Genomic DNA, 25,569 nt, shown 5'->3' with positions numbered 1-25,569 from the left:
TTATTTTCATTTTTAATGTGTAACTATAAAAATGATACCTTTATAAAATTGATCAACCTGAATAGTCTCATCCACCACAACAAAAAAGGCATCACAGGTCTAAACAATACCTACATAGAGAAAATGAGCATGTAGTTCTGCTTTAATTAATTACTTATATTGCTAGCACCATCCATAAAACAAAACCAAAAATGCAAAGCAAAATAAGTGTTATGGTCATGGACATGTGGAATATTTGTACTGGTGAACCCTTAACTTAATTCCATTGAAATGAGTATATAATATGGACTGTGATCACAAGGGTAACAAGTATTTACAAATGGAGAAATTCCTGCACAAACTGAGAATCATAAGTATTAAAAACTAATAGGCTTGAATGAGCTTTCTACTAATTGGCAATCACTAGCGGTGATGATATGAGATGGTGAATGTAGGATCTGGCAATTAGAGGCAAACTTTCTATGTACATGACCAATCTTTTCAAATTCTCCTTGTTGATTGAAGCCAAGTCATTGATCTCATTGCTGCTAATGTAGATCCAAAGATCATCAGGGTTTACTCTTTTGAGACTGTCTCGACAAAAAGGACAAGATTGAGATCTTTCATGCCTAAACCAATAGAAAAACAAGAATCCTTAGAAGTAAAAAAGCATGCCCTCAAATAATAACAGGTATGATAAATACACAGTTTGGCTTTTGGCAGAAATTTTGCACATTTCACACAAGAAAAATGTAGTGACCTCATATCTCTGTTTTACTTAAAGTAAAAATGTTTCTGGAGAGGTGAAACAATTATTTGACTACAAATCATTTTCAATATAGGACTCATTTGAGCGGTCACCAAAACCTTACGGTAATAAATTTATGGGTCTTTATCCTTGTATGATGCTTAACTTCCTCATTTTTACTCAGTGTAGGACTTAGACTCACTTGGATTTCCAACACTAAGAGACCATGACTTTTAAGATGGTTATCAGAAATCCTTGTCTCACATTAGATTCATGTTCAACATGTCTGAGAAGGTGTAATCTATGCAAAACAACACAAACTTAATTATGAAAATTATTCTGCTCTAAATTGTTGTATCAATTCACTTACCAGTCCTGGTAGCATTCCATACACATTGAATGATAGCAGTTGGGCAATACAACCATGCTATTCATCTCCAAGCAAATACCACACTCTTCTTCTCTCTCGATGTCAGCTTCAGAAAGTTTTCCTTTGCTTGTCAAATCTTTAAGCTTATACTTAGTAGCACATAAATGTTTTTGTTTTCGGTCTTCAACATCAGTGATTCCTCTGTGAAGTTGCAATAAAGAGGGAAACACCACACCTGTTATTATAGTCAGGGTGTAGAAGTAATCACATTTGGATTGTGAAGCACTTTTCCAGAAAAGTTAAGGTAAAGATAACAAATCTTATCATATGAATGCACACATGGCATGATTCCAGTATTGCTATTCACTTACCATAGAATTCCTTTAGACTGGCTTTTCTTTCGTAAATGGATATGGTTGTCTTTCCATCTTCATAAGCCTGTGATGAACCCAATATGTATCAAAGTTTAATTTGAGTTTAATGAATAAGCTCTGTCAGTGTAAAAACTTCTACATTATCAAGCATTCAGAAGTCAATATTACTATGACTTTAAGGAAGTCATTGTGAAAGTAAACGAGTTCACCTTATAGCATGATTTATGATTGGATGATAATGTAAAATTTCTTTATTATTCACTAGCATGAGAACAATATAGTAACATTGGTTATGGCTACATTTTACAAATTATATTTGTATGGAAAGTATGCTTCAAAATGGTATGTTTAAAGGAAAAGGGCAATACTAATAAGCTAAAGGAAAAAGCAGGAAAAGACCTTGTATATTAGAATTCTGAGCAGTCCTAAGGCTCCAGCAAGGTGACAGTCAGTCCATTGAACAAGGAAAAGGAAGAATTGTGCAGCTGGGCTGTAGGACAATCTCATTTGGAAGCTGGCACCTCCACTTCGATACTCAGAAGCTCTGATTAAGACCATATTTAGCACAAAGAATGAGTTAAAAAGCTTAGATAATGAACGTTTTTCAAGACAAATTTAACATTGGATGAAACAATGAAGAGAATGGGCAGCTATGTATCATTTAAACTGGGTACATAAAAGCTTCTTTATCTCATTTTGCTGTTTTAATGATAGAAGTTGTTAAGAAATGAATTTTAAGCATTTTTCAACCTTACAAAATCAGCTTGTAAAGTCAACTTGTTAAAATGAGGTTTACACTTGCTTATATATTGTAAATTGACCTTATATATAGTTTATGTGTTCAAAAAGAAGTCTACACTACAATAATGTTAAAATTAAAAAATTGAAAAGGGTGAGTCATCTTACAGCTTTAAAATGCACAAAAAATTGGAAGTTAGTATTCAAACATGTCTCATTGCCTTGTAGCACAGTAATCTGCTATGCTTTTGAACGGCACTGTTCAAAAATTGAAAAATTTGTCTGCTAAAGTAAGTCAAAAATTTGCAGGGAATTTGAACTTGGTAAAGAAGCACCACCATTACCAAAAAAAAAATGAAAAAGGGTGTACTTTAATTAACTTTATTGGATCCTCTTTACAAAAGGAGGTGACAATGCCACAAACTGAGGCATCCTTGCCTCCCAATGGGAAAACACCAAAAGAATTGAATTGCTCAGTCTCCTTCAAAACGAAAACTTTATTGAAAGAAAGTTCAATAGAAAATTGTGTTTTTGTTTTCTTAATCCATATTTAATGGTTATATTACACACCCTCTTCTCCTTTCCTTGAACTTACTTTCCTATTTTATCTTCTCCACTTCAAGAGCACACACAGTTCACTGGTCTTTTACACCAGCTTAAGCATAGGAAGAAATTATTACAAAAAGAGAAAAACAAAACCATGACATTGTAAGATGCAAGGACGAACAGAACCAAACTGTAATGAAAAGGAAAACCCCATACATGATTGCAGCCATCATAAGCTAGAACAGAACCCACAATTTGGAATCCAGAAAGATAGCATCTTCTCCAAAAAAGGAAGATATTTGGGAAAAGGGTAGCATTCAAAATGACTGAATGAAAAGAAAAACCTTGTGGGGTTTTAGATTGAAAAGAGAAAAGGGAAAAAGGAAATTTACAGTGTGTTGGCGAACTGGATATCAGCTTCAAGAGCTTTGAGTGAATCCTTGAAAGACTTGCGCATCCTTTCTTCTTCCTCTGCTTCTCCTCTCTTCTTCCTCCTTTTCAGACCAAACCCCATTCATGAACTCTCACAAGAAAACAACAAGTAACATGATAAACCCACAAACAAATCCCGTGACCCTTCTTCCTAGCACTACAGTTCTATTGGAAATACTCTATGAAACCCAACAAATACCCCGTTTTACCCGTTCCTCGTACCAAACTAATCATAAATTTCAGCAGTTTGAGATGGAGAGAGAGGGTAAAAGGGTGTTGGGAAATTTTGCTGGGTTTTCGCTTGAGCAACACGTAACTCGTTCGTGTTGTATTTGTACATACATATAAGTAGCTGTATATCTCGTCATGATCGTGAGTTTGTTTAAAATATTACCCAAACAACACTTATACCTTTTTTTTCTTTTTTCTCTTTTCTTCGTGAGATTCATGCAAGATTCATTCTGCTAGTTTCCCGTGATAAACGTTTCCACGAGAATTTCTTTCTTGATTTTTAGCTCTTGGAATGGAATTATTATTCCGACACTTTGCTTAATAAATTTTCTCCATCTCTTAATATACTACTCACAGAATTTGTAGGTACTCACAGTTATTGTAACAATTTAATGTATTTTCAGACCTTTTATAACAGTTTATATGTTTCTTTCCTTTCAATAAACTATCATAATTTACCATAATTAACAAAATCGTTGTTAGTTAGGGACAATTAACAAAGTGCTTAGCATAATGGTTGTTTGTTTTGTTATTCATTAAAGTTTTCTTTTTATCTCTTGCTACACTATTTGTATACGTATTATTTTCTATTTTTCTTGAAAAAAAATATAGATTTTTAATCAATTTAGGGTAATTTAATATTAAAATTATTAATCTGGTGTAACTTTAAAAAAAAAATACGAGTTAAAGTTATACTAACGTAATACGACTTCAATACAGAATAATAATGCAGAGTAACGTAATTTCAATACAAAGAAATCATATCATATTATTGTAAAATCATATCGTCTTGGCACCATAAAGACAAATTAAAATATTTTTCTTTTATAAAATAGTAAAAAGTTTATTTTAAAAAAGCAATTTATACATTCTTAGTTACTATACAATCTTTTCTATTATTATATTATCCCAAACTGCTATACATAATAAATTTATTAAATTTTGTAATAACTATCTATAAAAGTAACAAATAATACGGTTATTTTTTACCGTTGACAAAGTCAGTCTATTTTTTTAACAGTGATAATACACAAAAATTAAATTTAAATATAGTCGTCGTTAATTATTACGTAACAAGATTTTTCTTAATTACTTTCGTGTACTTTTAACATATTTGTAATAGTAGAAGTGAAATGATAGGACATATTAGTGTTACAAGAAATATTTTCCTTGCTCCCAAAGATTAACATTTGAAATCAAAGTACTAGTAAAATTCATCCACTAAATTAAGCAATTTCTATGTAGCCAAGCTTCCTCTTTATTTATTTATTTATGGGTTAAATATGTTTTTATTTCTTCATTTTTAATAAAAATTGAAATTAGTCCCTCTTCAAAATTTTGATTCAATTTGGTCCCTCAATTTTAAAATTACGTAAATTTAGTCATTTTAACCAACTTTTGTTAAGTTTATTTGACGTTTCAAACAGATGTCATGATAGTTTCTTGACTAATGTTGAAGCAAAAATGTGTCAAACTGTGTAAATAACTCAAATATTATCATGAAATACGTTTAAAATATTAAATAAACTTAACAAAATTTGTTGAAAAGAACTAAATCCATACACTCCTAAAGTTAGAGGACTAAACCGGATCAAAGTTTTAAAGATAGACAAATTCTAATTTTTACCGAATATTGAGAGACAAAAACATATTTAACCCTTGATTTATTTCATGTTCACAATTGCTTAAGTTACATCATTCTCAAAGTCAAAATTGAACACGTTTAACTGAAAATTATAGATTATTATGAACTTTTTATAGTCAAATTTATTTTTGTGAACACAGTTTTGTAGAATACATTAGTGGTAATATCTAGAATACATTAGTGGTAATATATATCTGAGATAAAAAAAATCCATCTTAAGTAATTTTATAGAGTTGAATTATATATAAATTCACGTATTTAAATGACATTACATTTTACTTTAATGAGAAATACTAAGTCTATAGTTTTATCTACTACCCAAATCATTTTGTAAAATATAATTCGTTATCTTTTAAATGAAAAATATCCTAATTATAAGATTTATCATAATTAAAAATATAAAAAGAATTCTAAGTAAATAAATTTATACTTAACTTTACAAATTTATGAAATAAGATTTCATACAATTTATAAATTATTGAGAATATAAGTGGGAGTGGAAATTTCACATTAAATACAAATAAAAAAGTTGAACATCGTATAAAATATTCTTAAATTTATTATCTTAAAATTTTGGGAATTAAATAATATTAATCTCGTAAATTGAACTCAATAATTCTCTCTTTAGCAGACCCCACATATAATTCACCAAATGCTGAAAAAAATGTGTAGAAGAAGAGTATTAAGAAAAAGTGTTTGTAACGACGGTGTTATCCATATTTGTTGTGTTGGATTTGCTTTGCCGTCGAAAGCGAAGGAAGAGATTGGAGTGTCGGAGAATGATTTGTTGGTAATTAAATTATTGACAGCAGTTGCGAAGGATGCAACACCTTTTGTTGATTAATTTTTGTTGGATAAAGTTTAGTTAGTTAATCTTCACGCCACGACGGAATATAATCCTAACGCAACTTTTGGTTTTGTCCACAACGATTTTGGATTGATGGATTCCTTGCCAAAGGAAAAGATTAATTTTGGATCATACTTGCAAGTAACGTGATGAACCAATTGTTCAAGAAGCTACGTTTCTTGAACCGTGCATCTTTAAAATCATTGTTTATTGGATACAGAACATTTTCAAGATGGACTAATCAGTAATTTGTTTTTTATATTAAGCTATATGATTTAGTTTGAATTTTATTATTTTATTTAATTGAGTTTTGTTAATTTAAGTAAATTTAGTTTTTTCATTAAATTAGTGTTAATGACATTTAGAAGGTGATATTTATCAAAATTTGAGAAATGTTATTATTAAATAAGAGAGATATTAAGATAAAAGATGATTTAAATTTTGAAACATAATACTTTTTTTAAAAATGTTAAAGTTAATTTAAGGGAATGATCAAATTGACTTTATTTAGAATATAAGGAAATCCAATTGAATAAAAAGAATATAAGAAATTAAAATTATAAAGTTAAATATGTTTTTTGTTTTTGAATTTTGACGTGAAATTAAAATTCGTTCATATTTGAAACTTTGATATATTTTGGTTCTCAAATTTTAAAAATAAATGAATTTAATCTTTTTAGTTCAATTGTATTAAAATTTTACATCAAATACGATTTTCAACTTATATTTAAGTGTAAAATTGTCAAACGATATAAACAATTATATACTGACATGAAATACATCTGACATATAAAAAAATATATTATATCATAATTAAAATAAAAATAATTATATCATTATTTTTAAAATCTAATAATCAAAATATATTAAATTTTTCACATGAATTAATTTCAGTTTCACTAAACTTAAAAAGACATATTTAACCTAAAACATATCACTCAATTTTTAAATAATAATAATAATAATAATAAAAAATTATTTGTTTTAATTTAAATTCAACTGTAATCTAGTTGTGTTTGAAATGGTTAAGTGATCATTAAATGAAGAAAATGACCCTTTAAACAATTTTGATTTGTTGATGGTGACATGGTAACACCCTCATTAATGAGAGATTGGGAAAAGCAAAGAATAATATAAAAAGGTGGCAACAGAAGTTATGTTATGTGTTGCTTGCACTAAACTGCTACAAGCCTGGAACATACTAACTCAGTGTGATGGAAACAAAAATTGACATAACAATTTTTTCTTGTATATTAACAAATATACGTTTCTTTTACACGTGTATACATGACAAACGTGAATTCAAACTCTATCCAAAGTTCAGTTTTTTAGGTTACACAGGAATGTTTGTGAGTGTAACACATGTACCAAAATAGTTTCAAAATATGTAATAATAAGAGCATATAGTTCGTCTTTATTATAAATTAAGGAAATTATGATACACGTTTTGTGATTGAAAATTTAGGAAAATCAACAATGTCTTATTATAGTCCAGATTCTCTTATTTGATGCTATTATAGAATACACTGATTTTAATTTTTTTAAATATTAAAATTAATGTATTTTAAATACATACAAAAGTACAATATAAAAAAATTAAATAGAGATTTTTTCATAGTAAGAAAATCGCAAAATCAACTAAAAACTGAGGAACAGCAACAACAAAGACCGTTGAAAAATGAAGAAAACTACTTAGACATTGAAACGTGTTACATGTCCAACCAAATATTGTTTTAATATTATAAACTTAAGTATTTGTTTTACCAGACAACTATTTTTTTTAAATCTTATCATTCAAATTATGTTTGTATTTGATTTTTAAGAAGATGATGAAATGAAAAAAGTTTTAATAAATAAATCAAAAGTGGAAACATCAAACAATGTCATTTTAAACAATTAGAGTTAAATATGTTTTTATCCTTTGACTAAGTGAATTTTAAAATTAGTCAATCTTCGAAATTTTATACCAATTTAGTCTTTTATCTTTATAAATATGTAAATTTAGTCCTTCTTACCAAATTTTGTTAAGTTTATTTGACATTTTAAATACATTTTATTATAATATTTGAGTTTTTGAGTTAACATTGCAGCGAAAATGTGTCAAACGGTGTAAACAATTCAAATATTGTCATGAAATGCGCTTGAAACGTCAAATAAATTTAACAAAATTTAGTTAAAAAAACTAAATTCACGCATTTTTTAAGATGAATAACTAAATTGGTTAAAATTTTTAAAAATTGACTAATTTTAAATTTTACTTAAACTTGAAGAGAAAAACATATTTAATCCAAAAAATTATAATAAAATAATGATGTTCTGATTCTTTTTCTTTTATGGTTCTTTACTCACAATCAGGGTTTAACAAATAAGTGAAATATGTAAAAATTGAAAACTTTGATGATAAAATATACTTAGAAAACTTAAATGGTAAAATTTATAAATTAATGATAATTAAAAGGTGAAATATGTCATCAAAGCAACACATTTCCTCCCTTTTAAAGTGACTTCAATTTTAGTTTTTACTAATCTAAATCGACTAGTGTTATCAGAAAACTTTTTTTCTAATTTACAACAAATATATTACATTAATGTGTATCTTTATAGTATGTAAGAATAATGTATTTATGGAAAAAGTAAGTATATTCTAGTAAAAATACTTTTAATAAATATAATATTTATTGTTACTTGTTAAAAATACCAAAAGTATAATTGCCTACACCCAAAAAAAAGTAACAAAGAGGGTAATAATATCTAAAATATATTTCCTACTCCTAATATGCACTTGTGCTAACATCATAATTCACTTTTTTCTCTTCCACACTTTTCTGGTTTAGTTCTTTTTTATAGTTTCACAATTTTAGTGTTTACCATTTCCAAAACGAAAAATGATTTTTTTTACAAATATTTTGTTTGACAATATTAACGTAATTATTAAATAGAGTAATTTTTTTATAAAACTTACAAACAAATAATAAAGTTTTATAATTTTTTTATTAAAAAATAATTATTTGTCAAAATTTGTTAAATAAAATTTTGTCAAAATATATTTTTTTTTCCAAAAGATTTTCGGTTCAAGGCCACACTTGTCCTTTAGTAGTGGTAATGCTTCTTGCGCCCTATAATTTTTTCCTACACCCTATCACTTATTTTATCACATCCGGAATTCATTTTCCGGAACATAATAAACCATTCTGGAAATTACTTTTCGGAAATTGTTTGATGGGGTAGGAGGTGAAATTTCAAGGGGTAAAAGCTTTAGCTTTATTGTTAAGACAGATACGTGCTTTTCTGCTTACTTCATAGAGTAAAAGATGATAATTGAATGTTCAATAATGTAGGTAGTTAAAATTTTGGCATTGTTTTTAAAATGGAAAAACTATTTTGTGCATTTAATAATTACTACAAAGACAATGGTAATGCTTGGATTGTTGCTAAAATATTATCATTAGATGACTAGGTAACTTATTGCATACAAAATTGAACACCATCTTATTGAAGATTTAAATTGCACTGCAGAATTCAGCTTTGGAAGTGCATGGGAGCATTTGTCATCCTATTTTGATGGTAGAGCTAAGAATTGAAGTTAAGTAAGCTATTTAGGAATATTTCCACATTAGTAAAGAAAGTACATAATATCAAATTCTCTTTAATGCTACTGCTAGTGAATGACCACAAGCCAAAAAAGTTGTCAACTATGAAGCTAGGCTTTAACACCCTATACACTCGTTTTCCATATCATCTTTATGCAGGGCAATTAATTTGATTAAATCAGCATTAATATCTCCCTCAAAAGGTGAATCAATGAACTTTTTATGAAGACAGACTAACGAACTGTTTTAGACTAAAGATAGCAGGATTAACCTAACTGATACATCCACAGAAGTCAGTCATGAATGAGCTTTGTCCAGAAAAAATGCATACAAGAAATATTTTAAACAAAATTGAGAACAAACGGTTTACAACAGGAGCCTCCCTATGAAGTATCAAAGAGGGTATTTGGTATTCAATGAGTTAATACAAGCCAATTGGCCAACATAAATACTGTGTCCACCTTAGTTGAATGTCTGCGTGTGAATATACTATCTTGATCTGAATGCTTGCAAAACTGCTTACAAAATCTACAATTTCATTTATGCCTCCACTCTAAAGAAGGACCTCATGATGGTCATATGATTTTGCATTATAGAACATCCTCAGCTTCATCAATTTAGAATTTAGAGGGGATTGGTATTACCATCATCAATAAAGAGGTTTTTTGGAACCTTCAAATTTAATTGCTGAGTGTCCCATTCTGCATCTTTCAACTTTTGAATGAAATCCTCAAACCTTTCTTCCAATTCCATTAGGCTGTTAGCTATTTGATCACAAATATTAACATCACTATCCCAGTTCTCACTCAACCAGAAAGTCTGCCATACACTTCGTAATACTGAAACACTTGTGGCTCCAACCTGCAGTTTCATTATCAATGAGAAGGTACAGTAAACATATCCAGCTAAAAAAATAGATTTTTCTAAATTCCATAAGTAATTCTAAAATTCCCATCTCAAAGACGCATAACAGCATTTCCCCATATTACTGTTTTGTGTTTGATTCTTCAAGTTGCTTCTTCTATATGCTTTTTCTTCATGTCATTAATACTTTTTTCCTTGCTACTTTACAACCTCAATTATGTTGTCAAGTTAGTCCTTGAGGTGGCAGCTAGTATTCTTTTTTAGATATTTCTATACTCTTTGGAAATTTGGAGAAGCATCAACTTGAGGCAACGAAGACAATGCAGCAGATACGCGTCCCCTCACATAATAGGCCTTATGGGCTAGAAGTATGGACCAATGAACAGAACCACTTGTCAAAAAATTCAACTTTTTATTAATGAATGGTGGTGACAAGGATCAAATTCCTAAGAATTTGGTCAAAAGAGTATATAAATACTATAAACCACTAAATATCCCAAGTGGCTTAAGTTGTTGGGTGAATGGTCATGTCATGAATAATAATAATGATAAAATTTATGTAGAATGAAGATTGTTTTTCAGTTAATTCTCACAAGGGAATTTAAAGCATACCTTGAAAGAAACATAAAACCTCAAATCTTCTGGTTGCTGATTCACCATGAGAATATATTTCTCACTTGCATATAACTTCAGAAGTGCCTCCACCTGTTCTATTATAACATAATTATACGATTCTGACAGCGCTTTATTTGAACAAAACAGAAAATAATTATGAACCTGATAGAATATTAAAGGTGTATGTGAGAAGAAATAAGAACTGAGTTAGTTAGTTAGTTAGTCTGTTAGTAGGTTGTTTGGGAATGAAAGTTTGTTTTAGGAAAAGTATAAATAAGAAGGGGGGTAGTGTTGTAAAAGGGGGTATTCGTTTTGTTTTTGTAAGTGTAAACAGGAGTCATAACAGATCCTGTGAGGGGGGAATTGTTGTCTTTCCCTGGACGCATTCTTTGAGAGAATAATAAAAGTCTATTTCTGTTTCTTTCTGTGTTGGTGTGAGTGAGTTCTGCCCGAGTAGCTTGGGTTTCTAGCTCTAAGAAACCTAACAATTGGTCCGACCTGCCGGATCCAAGGGCCTGTTATCATGGAGGGAAGAGTTGCTGCGTTGGAAAGGTGGACCAGCGAGAATGGGAAGATTATCTTGGAAATTCAAGAAAATCTTCACGAAATCAGAAATATGATTAAGAATAGCAAGAAATCAGAAGAAGGGTCTGAGAAGAGTTCTGAAAATGGGGAGAATTCTGTTAACAACAAGAAAGGAGTTGTAAAGATGATCAGAAAGGAGGAGTCTGATTCTGACAGTGAAGAAGAGGTCCAGAAGCAGTGGATGAAAAGGGTAGAGTTACCAACTTTTGAAGGCAGTGATCCTATGGGCTGGATTGCTAGAGCAGAAAAGTTCTTTGAGATTCAAAATATTTCTCCAAAAGAGAAATTACGATTAGCATTCATAAGTATGGAAGGAAACGCTAGTCATTGGTTTAGCTTCTGGAAAAAGAAATCCAAGAACCCATCTTGGGAGAGTTTTGTCGAAGCTTTGAATAAAAGATTTGGAGGCAAGGATAGGAGTACAGTCTTTGAGAAATTAGCATCCATAAGGCAGAATGAGGGAGTAGAAGAATACGTACAAGAATTTGAAAGATTGGTGGCTCAAATTCCAGATTTATCAGAAGAACAACTACTGGGGTATTTTTTTGCAGGATTACAAAGCCGGATCAGAAGCCAAGTAAAGCCACATGATCCAAGGGATTTAATGAGGGCAATGGAGATCTCTAGGGATGTGGAGGAGTCTCTTAATGAATCATGGGCAGGAAGAACAAACACCTATCGGACAACATCAGCAGCAGACACCAGATTTCAGAGAGGAATGGGTGTGGTATCAAGAACTGAGACTTTTAAAGGGGCTGGAAACTCTCAGTCTTCTCCCAGCAATATGAGTACAGCAAGGAAAGAAGGAGGGGGAACCTCATCTATGGGCTCTAGGACAAGTGGAAATCCAACAACAGGAGGGAGTAAAAACAGGGCAGTCAGAAACTTGCCTTACCCAGAGTACCTAAAGAGAAGGGAAGAAGGAAGATGTTTTCATTGTGGAGGAGCTTTTGGGCCAGGCCACCGCTGCCCAGAAAAAAGCTTGAGAGTGGTAATTCTAGCAGAAGATGAGGAGAATAGTGAGGGCAGAGAGGAGGATGGAGGAGAGGAGAGAATTGGAGTGTTGGAAAACAAAAGAATGGAGCTATCTCTGTTCTCAGCAGGAGGCTTAACGCAAAATAATACCATGAAATTGCAGGGAGATATCAATGGGCGAAAGGTATTAATTTTAATTGATAGTGGGGCGAGTCATAATTTTGTTTCAGCACAATTGGTGACAGAATTGGGATTAATGGTGGAAGATACCCCTCCTTACTGTGTCAGATTAGGGGATGGACACAAGAAGCAAACACAAGGGTGTTGCAAAGATGTAGAAGTTAATTTGGAGAATCATGTTGTTAAAGAGACATTTTTCCTGTTTGAATTAGGAGGAGTTGATGTGATTTTAGGAGTGGAATGGCTAGCATCTTTAGGAGAAGTTAAGGTAAATTGGAACACCTTAACCATGAGTTTTAATGTGGCTGGAAAAGTGGTGAACATTCAAGGGGATCCCACTCTGACAAAAAGAATTGTGACACCACAAGCCCTGTTGAAGGAAACTGAAATTGAAGCAATCTCCTTAGTGTGGGAGTTGGGATTAACCAGTCACGAAGAGGAAGAAGGGGGGAAAGGATTGTCAGCCAAGCAGCAGGAGGAATTGGAGGAGGTTTTGCAGGAACATAAGATCATTTTCCAAGAAAAACTGGAGCTGCCACCAAGGAGGGGGATTGATCATAAAATACCTATCAAAGTAGGTGAAAACCCTGTCAATGTGAGACCATATAGGTACCCTCATCTGCTGAAATCTGAGATAGAAAAACAGGTGGAGGAAATGCTGAAATCTGGAATCATCAGGCCCAGCAATAGCCCATATTCCAGTCCAGTCATCCTAGTAAAGAAAAAAGATGGGAGTTGGAGGTTTTGCATAGACTATAGGGCCTTGAATAAGGTCACTGTGGCTGATAAATTTCCAATACCCGTGATAGAAGAGTTATTGGATGAACTACATGGTGCTACCTATTTCTCCAAAGTTGATTTGAAGGCAGGTTATCACCAAATCAGGATGTATGAAGGGGATATACAGAAAACAGCTTTCCGCACACATCAGGGCCACTATGAGTTCTTGGTCATGCCCTTTGGGCTAACCAACGCGCCAGCAACCTTCCAATGTGCCATGAACACAGTTTTGCAGCCATACTTAAGGAAGTTCGTATTGGTGTTCTTTGACGACATCTTAATCTACAGCCAATCATGGGAGGATCACATGGGTCACTTAAAACAGGTGTTGCATACACTGCAGCAGCAACAGTTCTTTGCAAATAAAAAGAAGTGTGAGTTTGGGAGACAAGAGGTGAAATATTTGGGCCACGTAATATCTAAAAAAGGGGTAGAGATGGATCAAGACAAGCTGGCAGCAATTCATCAGTGGCCTTTGCCAAAAAATCTTAAAGCCTTGAGGGGTTTTCTTGGGTTGACTGGGTATTATAGAAGATTCATCCGAGACTATGGAAAAGTAGCAAAACCATTAACACGTCTATTAAAGAAGGGATGTTTCTGCTGGAATGAAGAAAGCACTAAGGCTATGGAGGCTCTAAAGAAAGCTATAACAACAGCCCCTGTTCTAAAACTACCAGACTTCAGCCAACCTTTTTCCATTGAGTGTGATGCATCAGGCAGTGGGCTGGGTGCTGTGCTAACACAGGACAAACGTCCTATTGCTTTCTTCAGCAAAGGCCTATCGGACACTTCCTTAACTAAGTCCATTTATGAAAAGGAGTTGATGGCTTTAGTTTTAGCCATACAGCATTGGAGACCTTATTTATTGGGGCAAAAATTTACAGTATATACAGATCAGAGGAGTCTAAGGTATTTGTTAGAGCAGCGTATCACCACACAAAACCAGCAGAATTGGTTGGCCAAATTGATGGGATATGAATTTAATATTGTTTATAAAATTGGAGCATCCAACAAAGTAGCTGATGCCCTTTCTCGAAGGGGCGAGAATGAGGAGGATGACAAAGAATTGACTATAATGTCCATACCATTCTGGCAGGACTTCCAGAAGATATTGGCAGAAGTGGAAGAAGATGCAGAATTACAGAAGATCATAAAAGGGCTGAAAGAGAATCCTGGGAAGCAGGGGCAGTATACTTTAGAACATGGAAGACTTCATCATAAAGGCAGGCTCGTGCTATCAGCCAACTCTGCTTGGATTCCAAGACTGCTGGCTGAATACCATACCACATCTACAGGAGGTCACTCAGGGGTGTTCAGAACTTACAGGAGGATAAGCCAATCACTATACTGGATTGGAATGAAGAAGATGGTAACAGATTTTGTGGCTGCTTGTTTGGTGTGTCAACAACACAAGTACCTAGCATCTTCACCACAAGGGTTGCTACAACCTTTACCCATACCCAATGCAGTATGGGAGGACATTAGTTTGGACTTCATTGTCAGGCTACCAAAATCCAATGGGTATGATTCAGTCTTGGTGGTGGTGGATAGACTAAGTAAATATGGGCATTTCATACCAATTAAACATCCTTATTCAGCCAAGAGCATAGCAGAGGTGTTTGCCAAAGAAATAGTGAGACTACATGGGATTCCTGCATCTATTGTTAGTGACAGAGACCCTACATTTTTAAGTCTCTTCTGGAAGGAGTTATTCAGAATGCAGGGAACACAGTTAAACATGAGCACTGCGTACCATCCTGAGTCAGATGGCCAAACTGAAGTCTTAAATAGAACCTTAGAAACATACTTGAGATGCTTTAGCTCAGAACAACCCAAATCTTGGTCTCACTTTCTCTCATGGGCAGAATACTGGTATAACACCAGTTTTCACGGGGCAGCCCAAAAATCCCCTTTTGAAATAGTTTATGGCAGACCACCTCCTTCCATCAGCAGATTTATTCCAGGAGAAACCATTGTGGAAGCAGTAGCACAAGACCTCATGACCAGAGATGAAGCTTTGAGCCAACTCAAGTTCCACCTCGCAAGAGCCCAAGAGCATATGACGAAATATGCGAATAAACACAGGAAACAATCCTCCATCCAAGTAGGGGACTGGGTTTTTCTGAAAATTCGCCCCCATAGACAGGTCTCAATGCCCACCAGACTGCACCCAAAGCTATCTGCTAGATATTATGGTCCTTTTCTAGTGCTGAAACAGGTAGGTCCAGTAGCCTTTGGATTACAACTTCCAGAAACTGCCAGGATCCACCCAGTATTTCATGTTTCACAATTAAAAAAAGCAGTAGGCACTCATCAAGTTGAGAAAGACCTGCCAGAAGGTTTGCAAGGCAGGACCTCTAATTGGTTCCCAGAGAAGATATTGGATAACAGATGGGGACCTATACCAGGGAAGGAAGATGCAAGACCGCAAGTCTTAATTCAGTGGAAGGATAAAGGGGTAGAAACAGCTACTTGGGAAGACGTCACAACTATCCAACAGCAGTTCCCTGACTTCAACCTTGAGGACAAGGTTGCTCAGCCAGAGGGGAGTAATGATAGAATATTAAAGGTGTATGTGAGAAGAAATAAGAACTGAGTTAGTTAGTTAGTTAGTCTGTTAGTAGGTTGTTTGGGAATGAAAGTTTGTTTTAGGAAAAGTATAAATAAGAAGGGGGGTAGTGTTGTAAAAGGGGGTATTCGTTTTGTTTTTGTAAGTGTAAACAGGAGTCATAACAGATCCTGTGAGGGGGGAATTGTTGTCTTTCCCTGGACGCATTCTTTGAGAGAATAATAAAAGTCTATTTCTGTTTCTTTCTGTGTTGGTGTGAGTGAGTTCTGCCCGAGTAGCTTGGGTTTCTAGCTCTAAGAAACCTAACAGAACCTCTTGGTTTGCTTCATAAAATTGTGACAATAGCAGCAATAGGTCTTATACCATAAAGTGAGATCTCTCCACACCGTCCATTTTCTCCAATGGCAAGCCAAAAATTATTTTTGGCTTCATGAACTGTGGCCAAATTAATATATTCTCTTCTCTGTTGCAATCTGTGCATCCTGAAATAAAACCATTTGGCAATTTGAACATACGTGAAGAGAAATAACTGATGCAGCATATCATTGAATTTGTCTGAATGTAACCTGGAACAGTAGAATGTAACATGTATGATTTTATCAGTATGCGAGCACGCTTTAGATTTATCTGCAAATAGGTACACAAAAGATAAATAACTAAACAAATATAAGTGGATTTTCTCCTTTATTGTTTAGAGAAACGGAAGGGATGTAGCTAGAAGATAGTCTTATGATCCTATGTATTTGAACCTCATACACGGACAATATTTGGTACCTATCTATGTTAGAGATAAAGAAAAACAAAAAATATAGCATCTCTGTTGTGCAGCATAGAATCCAAATTCATTCATTATCTTTCCGATAATTGTTTCCCTCTTGATTTTGGCAAATAAATAAGCCACAAAGCAAGAAAAATGGGAAACAGAACGGTTATCATTAGTGATATTATAAATCAATATCTTATTGGAAGTCCAATATGAAAGGTCTTTCTACCAGCATAGAGATTTATATGCATTAGATTCCATATTATATTATACAGTGCATTCTTACTGTGTTAAACTGAAGAACTGAAAGTGATTCATAGCGTAGCCAAAGATGCAGAACTCGCATACTCAACCAAGTTAACGAAAGTACACCATATGATTTTACAAGGCCAGGTGTATCCTACAAAAATAAAATAAAATAATGGAACCTGTCAACTAACAGCGTCATGGTGCCAAGAATCAAAGCCCTCCAGAAAATGTATGAATTTTACCAGAATCAAAATGCCTAAAGCAAGGCCAACCAGTTGAGCAACCACTTCCCAAACTTCTTCCTGAGAAATTTTGAGGAAACAATTGTGTGAGGAAAAACCTTTACGTTTTCCAGACTTTCGTACACTGACAATTGGTGAATCAAGTCACAAAACTATGTAGTGAATAACATTGTATAGACCAGTCCACTCTAGGTCCAACCATCATCTTGATTTGGCTTTCTGGCTCAAAGATTTGTCTAAGAATATATTAAAAGCTTTGGCATAACTGGTATATGTAACTAAGAATAAATAAAATAAGTAATGATTTCTTTTTGTCATGAAGATTAGGTAGGTTATATTAAGACTTCTTACTTAAGGCATCTTGCTATTAGTAGCATAATATCAGCCTCATTGCGTCCATAACTGCTTTTTAGTGCTTACTTCCTTAACAGAGGCAAATAACACTTATATATGATTGATTAGTTTGGTGAATTAATCCCCACCCAAGAGGCTCATTACAGTTTTTGGATTGAGACAAGAAGAAGGTGAATATAAATTAAGAAATAAAATCAGCCTCCCTCATTGCTTTAATAAAGGGAGCACCATAAGGAAATTTTCTTCATATGAGAAACATTCATGGAGGGAGAGATCAACATTTAAATTAATACTTGAATGCATGAGAATAAGAAATACCAATGCAATTTTCATAAAACCCTAGAGGCTTTCTAGATGTTTAATCACAATAAAATACTATTACCAGAAATTACGGATTTCAATTCTAAGTTTAAAATGTGAGAGTATACCTTTGCTGCTACTTCTCCTACATTTCCTGAAATTGCAAAGTGGTTTTGAATCACGCGAAAAGAGGGATCTTTTAGTCCTCTTGCTACAGCCTGTTTGAATATCACGCAGAAAATTACACTATCATATATAAATTGGATATTAAGCAATCCATCTGCAAACATTTAACTGTGGAATTACAACTGCTTTTAAATCACTATTTTCAGGTTTTATGTTAAAAAAAGAATTTGTCATAACTACTTATTTTCGAAGTGGTAATCCTCTTTTAAGGTGGGCTTGGAAGTGAACATTTTGACTCTATTGCTAGGAACTTGTTTGGGAGGATGCACAGAAGAGCAAGAACAAAATGGTAGCCAATATTCATTTAGAATGTGAAGAGAAAGATAAAAAAGGGTATAAGGAAAGGTCAAACTCTCAGTGTAAAGAAGGATAAAAATGGCACGAAACCAACCACCCCTCTAAGTAAAAACCAATGTTATACGTTCTGTGCATAGCTGAATATAATTTATCTATGCTTAGAAAATGCACAACCACGTCAGATATCAATATATCTATTCCATTCTGCCAAATAAACAAGAGATGAGTATCTTGTGTCTGTTTTCTATTCTATTCACCCTCATTCCCTGTCTTTCTGACCTTCTTTGCTTTTTTTCTCCTTTTGGGGATAGAATTCTATGATATTTTTATTTATTTTCCTCCTTGAACAATAAAAAAGTTAGTAGCAGGACAAGGATAGCCATTGAATGATATTGATCCAAAGTTAATCATTATCCATTAGCTGTTCCCTTTTAATTCCATATCTTTATAATATTAATTAATAATAGTAGTTCTTTTAATAGAGTAAAGATGCACAATAAAGTACCTTGGTAAGATTTCCAAGAGATGCCAAAGGAAGGAAATAGCCAGGATATAGTTGGGTTGTCAGATCAAAAATGCTGCATGAGATGTCAGCAGTGTAAGACTCTCTCTCTCTCTAGGGCCAGAATTTATTTTCATGTTTGCATAGGAAAACAAGGCATACTACACAGACCTTCCAGCACTGCCAATGAAGTCTGCGTACATTCTCCATTGCTTGGGGTCATCATCAAAAAGACTTCCAAACCTCCCACCTGTCAAAAAGAGCAACATTTAGCTAAAAGTAAAAATCCACATCTTCTGGTTCTTTCAGCTTACTTTGTGAATGCCATACCAATGAATAAGCGTCCTACGGCTCCAATGCCATCCTTTGAGACCCATCTAAAGTTATAGAGCAAGATCATAAAATTAACAACATACAAATTACATTGACAAATAATGGCAGCATGAAATTATTTATGATACTACTATATGCATATAAATGTTGTATTTGTATGCAAAAGCATAGGCTCTAAAATTTATGAGTCACCTGATGGCAGCAGCAGAAGCAGCCGCTGTGCTTCCAGAGAAAGAGCCAACACCAACAGCCTGTAGTTAAGTAGAAATTTGACACGACAGATAGAAAGCACAGTCATCATTCCTTGCATTTATGTGCTAAAGAAGTAATTTTAAGGAAAAGAAAACATTGTTATGGAGAACATACAAATGCAAAATGTTAGATCCAGACGGTTAGTACTAACAGATTTCAAAGGACATAACCTCCGACCATATATCAGGAAACTTTAATCACTATTAGAGAATGTACTCAAGTAGCAAGTACATGACAAAACCATCTCTAATGATTTTATTTGAGATTAAACCTCCCTGACATGCACAACAGGGCTTTGTGCAGTGTACTAATTATCAGTTTCAACAGTAAGCATGCCAAACGCACTACAACATCTTTGAGAAAAAAATCAGTAGTTTGAGCAAGATTGGCATGCCTTTAGAAGACTCGAAGTTACAAGGGTGTGACAGATCCATCCAGTCACATTGGTAGGGAACTGTAGTAACATGTAATGCAAGTAATCATCTGAAACTGATCCTGCATCATGACTGACAAAGTTAAGTAAGCAAATTATTTGCCTCCAACTTTGCATAATTACTGAAGCTAAAACTCCAGAAGGTTCTCTCTGAAACATCCCATAAAGTGTTTAAAGGTTAACCACCTGGAAAGCCTGCTGGTAGGATAAAATCTTTGATTGTGTCTGGAAGCCACGATAGTCTTTCATCAGAGGAATGGGAATCCTGAAACCTGTTTGGCCTAGTAGACCTTCCATCGTCAACAAGAAAAGTTTGCAATTGCGAATCATCACCTAATACATATCTGCTTATAAGAGGAGGAGATGTAATAGTTGAAGCCTGTTTGTAGAAGACAACCAAAGTAAAATTTATGTAATTAAGGAAAGGGCGAAAAAGTGAACAGCACAAGAGGTTGCTAGAATATTCTCAGGAACAACCAAACACAGACCACTATTTCCATTTTGTTCATACTTGATGCATGCAGATTTTAGTATTTCATTCACGTTTTCTTACGAAGTACAATGTGAAGTAGCGTTCATGAATGTACACTTACAGAATGTTAGTAGTATTCTACTAAAACAGAAACCTTCATGCATGTACACTTACAGAATTTAAAAAGAAAATGAAGAACAGAACCCAAATTTTGGTAAAGTTGAGCAAAAACCTCTTCGCAGTACCATTGCTATATCTCTCCACCAAGATCACCCGAGATGAAACCTGACCTCTGAAACAAAGAAAATAAAATAGTACTATAATAGTTTGTTGTAATAGTGAAACAGACCCCAATTCAAAAGTTTGGTTCGTTTAAGCAAGTTAACCCGGAAAAAATTCTCCATAATCACTTTTTTCCTGTCACACACGGATAACTTATCCATAATTTTGTTGAATGAAATTGGTCACTGTAAAATATTTCATCAACTTGCAAAATTTCTTTTTTCCAAAGGTAATTCTTCCATTTTCCTCTCTATAAGAGATAAGTTATCCACGTCCCCTCATCCTCCATAAACTACTATAATTTTTGGGTAAAGAGAAAAAGTCAACATTGTCCGCACAAAAATCTACCATTTTCTTAGCAAAACAAAACTTCCAAAGAAAGAAGTATCAAACCCCGCATTATCAGCATTATCTTCGAAACTGGAGCGCTCAGAAGAGCATAGAACACGAAAGCAACGAATTCTAAGTCTCTTTATCTTCATCTTCTCCACCTTCATTGAAGAATTGAATGCACTTGAAGAGAATGAAAATTGCAAGGTGTGAGACATTGCAAGAAACGAAAAACTTCGAAGCTTCCTATGTTTTAATTGTGAAACAGTAAAAATATCAAAGAGTTTGGTTCTTGCTTCTTCTGTGTCTGGCTGAAACTAATATGATTAACACTATCTCCAAAACTGGAAGAGAAGAACGCGCCACGAGTCAAGAACGAACCAATAGTCAAGCTAACTGATATGGCCGAATTTAGTTTTGGACTTTGGTAATTTCTTTCTACACCCATGTTTTCTTACTACCCTCCATATTTTCTTAAATTCCAATTGAACCCATGTTAAAACTAATAAAAAAGGATATGTAAGATTTGTGTGTATGTTTTAGTTATAATTTTGGATTGTACGGATTACACTGAAATTCGAAAATATTAATTTAACATATTTCGAATTACATAATATTTGTATTTTTTAAATTATATAATTAATAATATAAATTTATTTACAATTTATAATGTAAATTTATATTTTGAATTATATAATCAATAATATAAATTTGAAAAACAATTCAAAATGTAAAATATATTTTATATTGTATAATCTGTAATACAAAATTAAAAGATAATTCAGAAGGCAAAATACAAATTTGAAAGAAACCAAGTCTAAAGAGATTCCCCATGGTAACATTTTTCAATTTTAGTAGGGGGAAAGAATGAGGGAATATTAGGATTTCTAATATTTTTAATGAAGGTAGTTAGACCGTTTTCATAGATAGGGTTATAGGGTGTATGAAGAAAATATTAGGGTATAGTAGTAAGACCCTTGGGCTTAATAGATACCATCATATTTTATTTTCGGCCTAATGGCTAGGCCTACATTTCTTTCTTTTTGCACGCCTATACAATTCATAAATCCAAAATTACATTTCACTAAAATTATAATAAAATGTTACCCCTACACCCCTTTCTTTTTAATGAATTTCATTCTATCTAATGAGGATAGAATGAGACAAAAGTTAGTTGGATATGGGAATTTGTGCCTTTTGAAAGAGTTTTGAAGTAGAGAATCAATTATGTCTTTTTATTTTTGTTGCAGTATGTAGGCGGTCCCTAACTTGGAGTTGTTTACGATAATATTATTGTTTAAATTACTAATCAATGTAATACTGACAAAATTAATTAATTAATGGTATTAATAATTTTTTAAATTCAATATTTAAAAGGAAATTATTTTAAACCAATTATACATTATTTTAAATTAATTACATATAATAAAATGTTTATTTTAAAAAATAATTCATATTTTCTATTAACTAAAAATTAATTTCAACTAAATTTAATTTATTTTTATTTTATTTTTAATACAAAAAAATTAATATTTTTTAAAATTTATTAATACAATTTTTTTAATTATCACATCCATCCTATCATTTATAAACTTTTACAAATTTTTCCCTTAAATCTATTTATTTATCTTCCCAAATCTATTAATCCAAACAACATTATAATCTTTTCTTCATCTCTCAAATCAATTTGACTTTTCATCATAATACATCCTGTAAGATATTATATATAGGGTTAAGTATGTTTTTAGTCCCTGAACTTTGACTCAAAATTGAAATTCGTCCCTGGTCAAAACTTTGATAAATTTTGGTCCCTAAACTTTAAAAATGAATGGATTAGTCCTTTTAACCCAATTTTGTTAACTTTTTTTTTACGTTTCGAACGCATTTCTCAGTAAATATTGAGTTGAAAATGTGTCAAAAGGTGTAAATAACTCCAATATTTACTGAGAAATGCGTTTAAAACTTAAAAAAAGTTAACAAAATTGGGTTAAAAGGACTATATTCATTCATTTTTAAAGTTTAAGGACCAAAATTTATCAAAGTTTCGACGAGGGATGAATTCCAATTTTAGACCAAAGTTCAGGGACTAAAAACATACTTAACCCTTATATATATATATATATATATATATATATATGACATGTCATGTGATGGTTCTAGAAATCTATTATATATATATATATATATATATATATATATGACATGTCATGTGATGGTTCTAGAAATCTATTAAACAAATGTTTCAAATGCATATAGTTACTTATATGTAATATCCGAACAGTAAAATGTTTAACTTTAGGTTCACTTCAAGTATAACAAATTTCTAAATGGCAATTATAGCATTAATATTAATTAATTTCTACCAAATGTGAATATAAATGATATGTGAGTTGGAAGTTATAAGTCATAGCTTTCTCTTCATTATTACCTGTCACGTCATTTGTGACCCAAAACGTGGCCTTTACTTTTAGGAAACAAGATCCAATTGACAAGTTTAAAAGTCAAACTTTTTTAAATAAAAGTAGTCAAGTTTGGACAGAGACCATTAAGTAAATAACAAATACTATTCTGAAAATGGGTGGGAGATAAATTGAATAAGTCATTCTCTTTTTCTATGCACTTCTAACTTTATCTACAAAGAATTTAGGATAGTCCCGAATGAATGAAATAATGAGTATTTTAAATAAAAAAATTATTTTAATTTTTCTAGTTTTTCTCAGATGTAATTCTTAAAATTTTCAGATTACGTGATATTTTGTCGCTCTTACTAATCTAGGAGGTGATAAAATCATGTATTAAGAAAACATGACATATTTTAAAAAATTTAAAACTAATTTTATTGCTTTAAAAAATATAAACAATTTAATCCTATTTAGAATTTCGCCGCCTCTTAAATGTCACTAATACGAAACACAAATATATTATTTTTAAAATAAACGCTTTATGTGATTCACGACAAATTTCAACAACCCAATTTAATAATTTAAGAGTTCCTCGAATTTTAAAATATAAATGTCTTAAGTTTTACTTAACTATTAATTTTATCAACATAATTATTAATAATACAATATTTCATAATCAAAAAATTTAAAAGTAATTTTTTAAATAGCTTTTCCAAATGTATGATTTATTTTAGATAAGCACAGTAAAGTTAGGCTTTGGAAATCAGACGAGATCAGTTACAGTTCCGCAGCCAACCTGTAATTAATTTGCTCACTGTATAGAAACCTAACATTTTGGTCAACTTTATAACTTTTTTCGTTTTACAAATAAAAGACATGGAAAAAGTTTTATAATTTTAAAATATAAAATTGAAACAAGGATTTACAATCTATCAATTATATTATGTGTATTAAGAAAATAAAATTTTATAAAAAACATATATTATATAAAAGGGAAATATATTCATTAGTTATTTATTTCTTCGGAGTCATAAACTCGAATTAGATATATCGAGAACAAATAGCCAAACTAATCTAAGGCTCCATCTTTTCTTTTTCTTATTTTCTGCCAATTTCAAATTTTTGGATTTTAACACCGATTATTTTATACACATACTTATTAATACACTTATTGTATTAAAATATGTTTATATATTTGACTTTTATTTGAATTACAAAATTTAATATCATAGGTGTACGTTAATTCTTATTAAAATGGTGTAATTATACGCTGAAATTACTCTAATCGATAATTTTTTAAAAAATATGAATATTTTTGAATAAGTATTACTTGCTACATACAATTGTGAAATTTGAGTCAAAGAAACCGTGTATTTAGCAAGACTTTAATTTCCTAATTATGTTTCTAAACTCACAAATTGGTGAGAGACGTGTTTACTGAACAAGACTTTAATTTCCTAATTATGTTCCTAAACGCACAAATTCGTGATAGACGTGTTTAGTGGGGCAATAATTTAATTTCGTAACAAACGTGAGGTTAATAACTTTTGTGTGAATGAATTGCACATTTACGCTCTCCACTTTGGAGTTGGGAACTGGAATTATATAAAAGAAAAAGGAATTAAAGAATGAAAAAAGAAGAACAAATATCATCCTCTCAACCTTAATATACATATATTCTTATAATCATTTAATGTATTTAAATAGGGTTATCATTCATTAAATACAGATATTCTTTTACCCAAACTAATTAATTGTTATCAAGACTGTAACGTCCCAATTAATTAGATAAAATCAATTTAAATAAACACCACATATATTAAATATCCAGAGAGTGCGGAAAGACGAAATATGACATACACAGTATCCCAACGTATCCATAACAAAAGGAAGAGGCTCCACAGGCCTAAACGAGATACAAAACTCGCCAAGAGCGAGTGAAACTACTACTACTACTAAACTCCAAACGCTGAGGCCCCTCCATAATGAGTCTGATAGTCGTCCAAGATATCATCAAACCGCAACATCTCTATTATTACCACTGCCAGAGGTTCTCACATCTGCTCACATCAACAAGGTTGATGATCATCGCAAAGGAAGAAAC

The 25,569-nt window shown here is 32.2% G+C and overlaps 2 protein-coding genes across 6 annotated transcripts; both read right to left on the bottom strand.

Moving 5' to 3' along the window:
* Nucleotides 1-234: 234 nt before the first annotated feature.
* LOC114183829 (E3 ubiquitin-protein ligase AIRP2-like) lies at nucleotides 235-3,712 on the bottom strand. 2 transcript variants are annotated; one of them, XM_028070983.2, is made up of 5 exons: nucleotides 3,148-3,712; nucleotides 1,871-2,015; nucleotides 1,469-1,535; nucleotides 1,098-1,332; nucleotides 235-569 (listed from the first exon to the last, which is right to left on the bottom strand). In XM_028070983.2, the coding sequence occupies exons 1-5, from the start codon at nucleotides 3,267-3,269 to the stop codon at nucleotides 389-391; spliced, it is 750 nt and encodes a 249-aa protein (XP_027926784.1). In that variant the 5' UTR covers nucleotides 3,270-3,712; the 3' UTR covers nucleotides 235-388. The 2 variants fall into 2 exon arrangements, with proteins under 2 accessions (XP_027926784.1, XP_027926783.1); XM_028070982.2 differs by having other exon boundaries at nucleotides 235-608; nucleotides 3,148-3,698.
* A 6,112-nt stretch (nucleotides 3,713-9,824) lies between these two features.
* Nucleotides 9,825-21,434, bottom strand: RUS5 (root UVB sensitive protein (Protein of unknown function, DUF647)). Of its 4 annotated transcripts, none has more exons than XM_028070880.2 (15): nucleotides 21,127-21,432; nucleotides 20,684-20,743; nucleotides 20,166-20,323; nucleotides 19,941-20,041; nucleotides 19,487-19,545; nucleotides 19,292-19,338; nucleotides 19,133-19,211; nucleotides 18,965-19,037; nucleotides 18,105-18,194; nucleotides 17,323-17,382; nucleotides 17,118-17,231; nucleotides 16,635-16,695; nucleotides 16,432-16,550; nucleotides 10,977-11,069; nucleotides 9,825-10,361 (listed from the first exon to the last, which is right to left on the bottom strand). In XM_028070880.2, exons 1-15 carry the CDS (start codon nucleotides 21,279-21,281, stop codon nucleotides 10,125-10,127), a joined length of 1,506 nt encoding a protein of 501 aa, XP_027926681.1. In that variant the 5' UTR covers nucleotides 21,282-21,432; the 3' UTR covers nucleotides 9,825-10,124. The 4 variants fall into 4 exon arrangements, 3 of the variants coding, with proteins under 3 accessions (XP_027926681.1, XP_085529379.1, XP_027926682.1); XM_085673253.1 differs by having other exon boundaries at nucleotides 20,166-20,358; nucleotides 20,697-20,743; nucleotides 21,127-21,199; XR_014995055.1 differs by having other exon boundaries at nucleotides 10,295-10,361; nucleotides 10,977-11,107; nucleotides 21,127-21,434.
* Nucleotides 21,435-25,569: the final 4,135 nt, after the last annotated feature.

This window comes from Vigna unguiculata, chromosome 5 (genome assembly GCF_037176805.1).
Source record: "Vigna unguiculata cultivar grain cowpea cultivar isolate G323 ecotype 2 chromosome 5, ASM3717680v1, whole genome shotgun sequence".
Taxonomy (NCBI): domain Eukaryota; kingdom Viridiplantae; phylum Streptophyta; class Magnoliopsida; order Fabales; family Fabaceae; genus Vigna; species Vigna unguiculata.
Note: the sequence above shows the minus strand (reverse complement) of the source record. Positions and strands in the feature narration are given on the sequence as shown.

Bases quoted from the DNA above. Each gene is read 5' to 3' on its own strand.
- LOC114183829 (XM_028070982.2), bottom strand. From the start codon at position 3,269: ATGGGGTTTGGTCTGAAAAGGAGGAAGAAGAGAGGAGAAGCAGAGGAA. The intron at 1,536-1,870 runs GTCTTTTCCTGC...GGTTCATCACAG, and splicing joins TCAGAATTCTAATATACAAG to GCTTATGAAGATGGAAAGAC. The intron at 1,333-1,468 runs GTAAGTGAATAG...CTATAATAACAG, and splicing joins CAGTCTAAAGGAATTCTATG to GTGTGGTGTTTCCCTCTTTA.
- RUS5 (XM_028070880.2), bottom strand. From the start codon at position 21,281: ATGTCTCACACCTTGCAATTTTCATTCTCTTCAAGTGCATTCAATTCT. The intron at 20,042-20,165 runs GTGGTTAACCTT...GTCATGATGCAG, and splicing joins CCTACCAGCAGGCTTTCCAG to GATCAGTTTCAGATGATTAC. The intron at 16,551-16,634 runs GTTACATTCAGA...GTTTTATTTCAG, and splicing joins GTTACATTCTACTGTTCCAG to GATGCACAGATTGCAACAGA.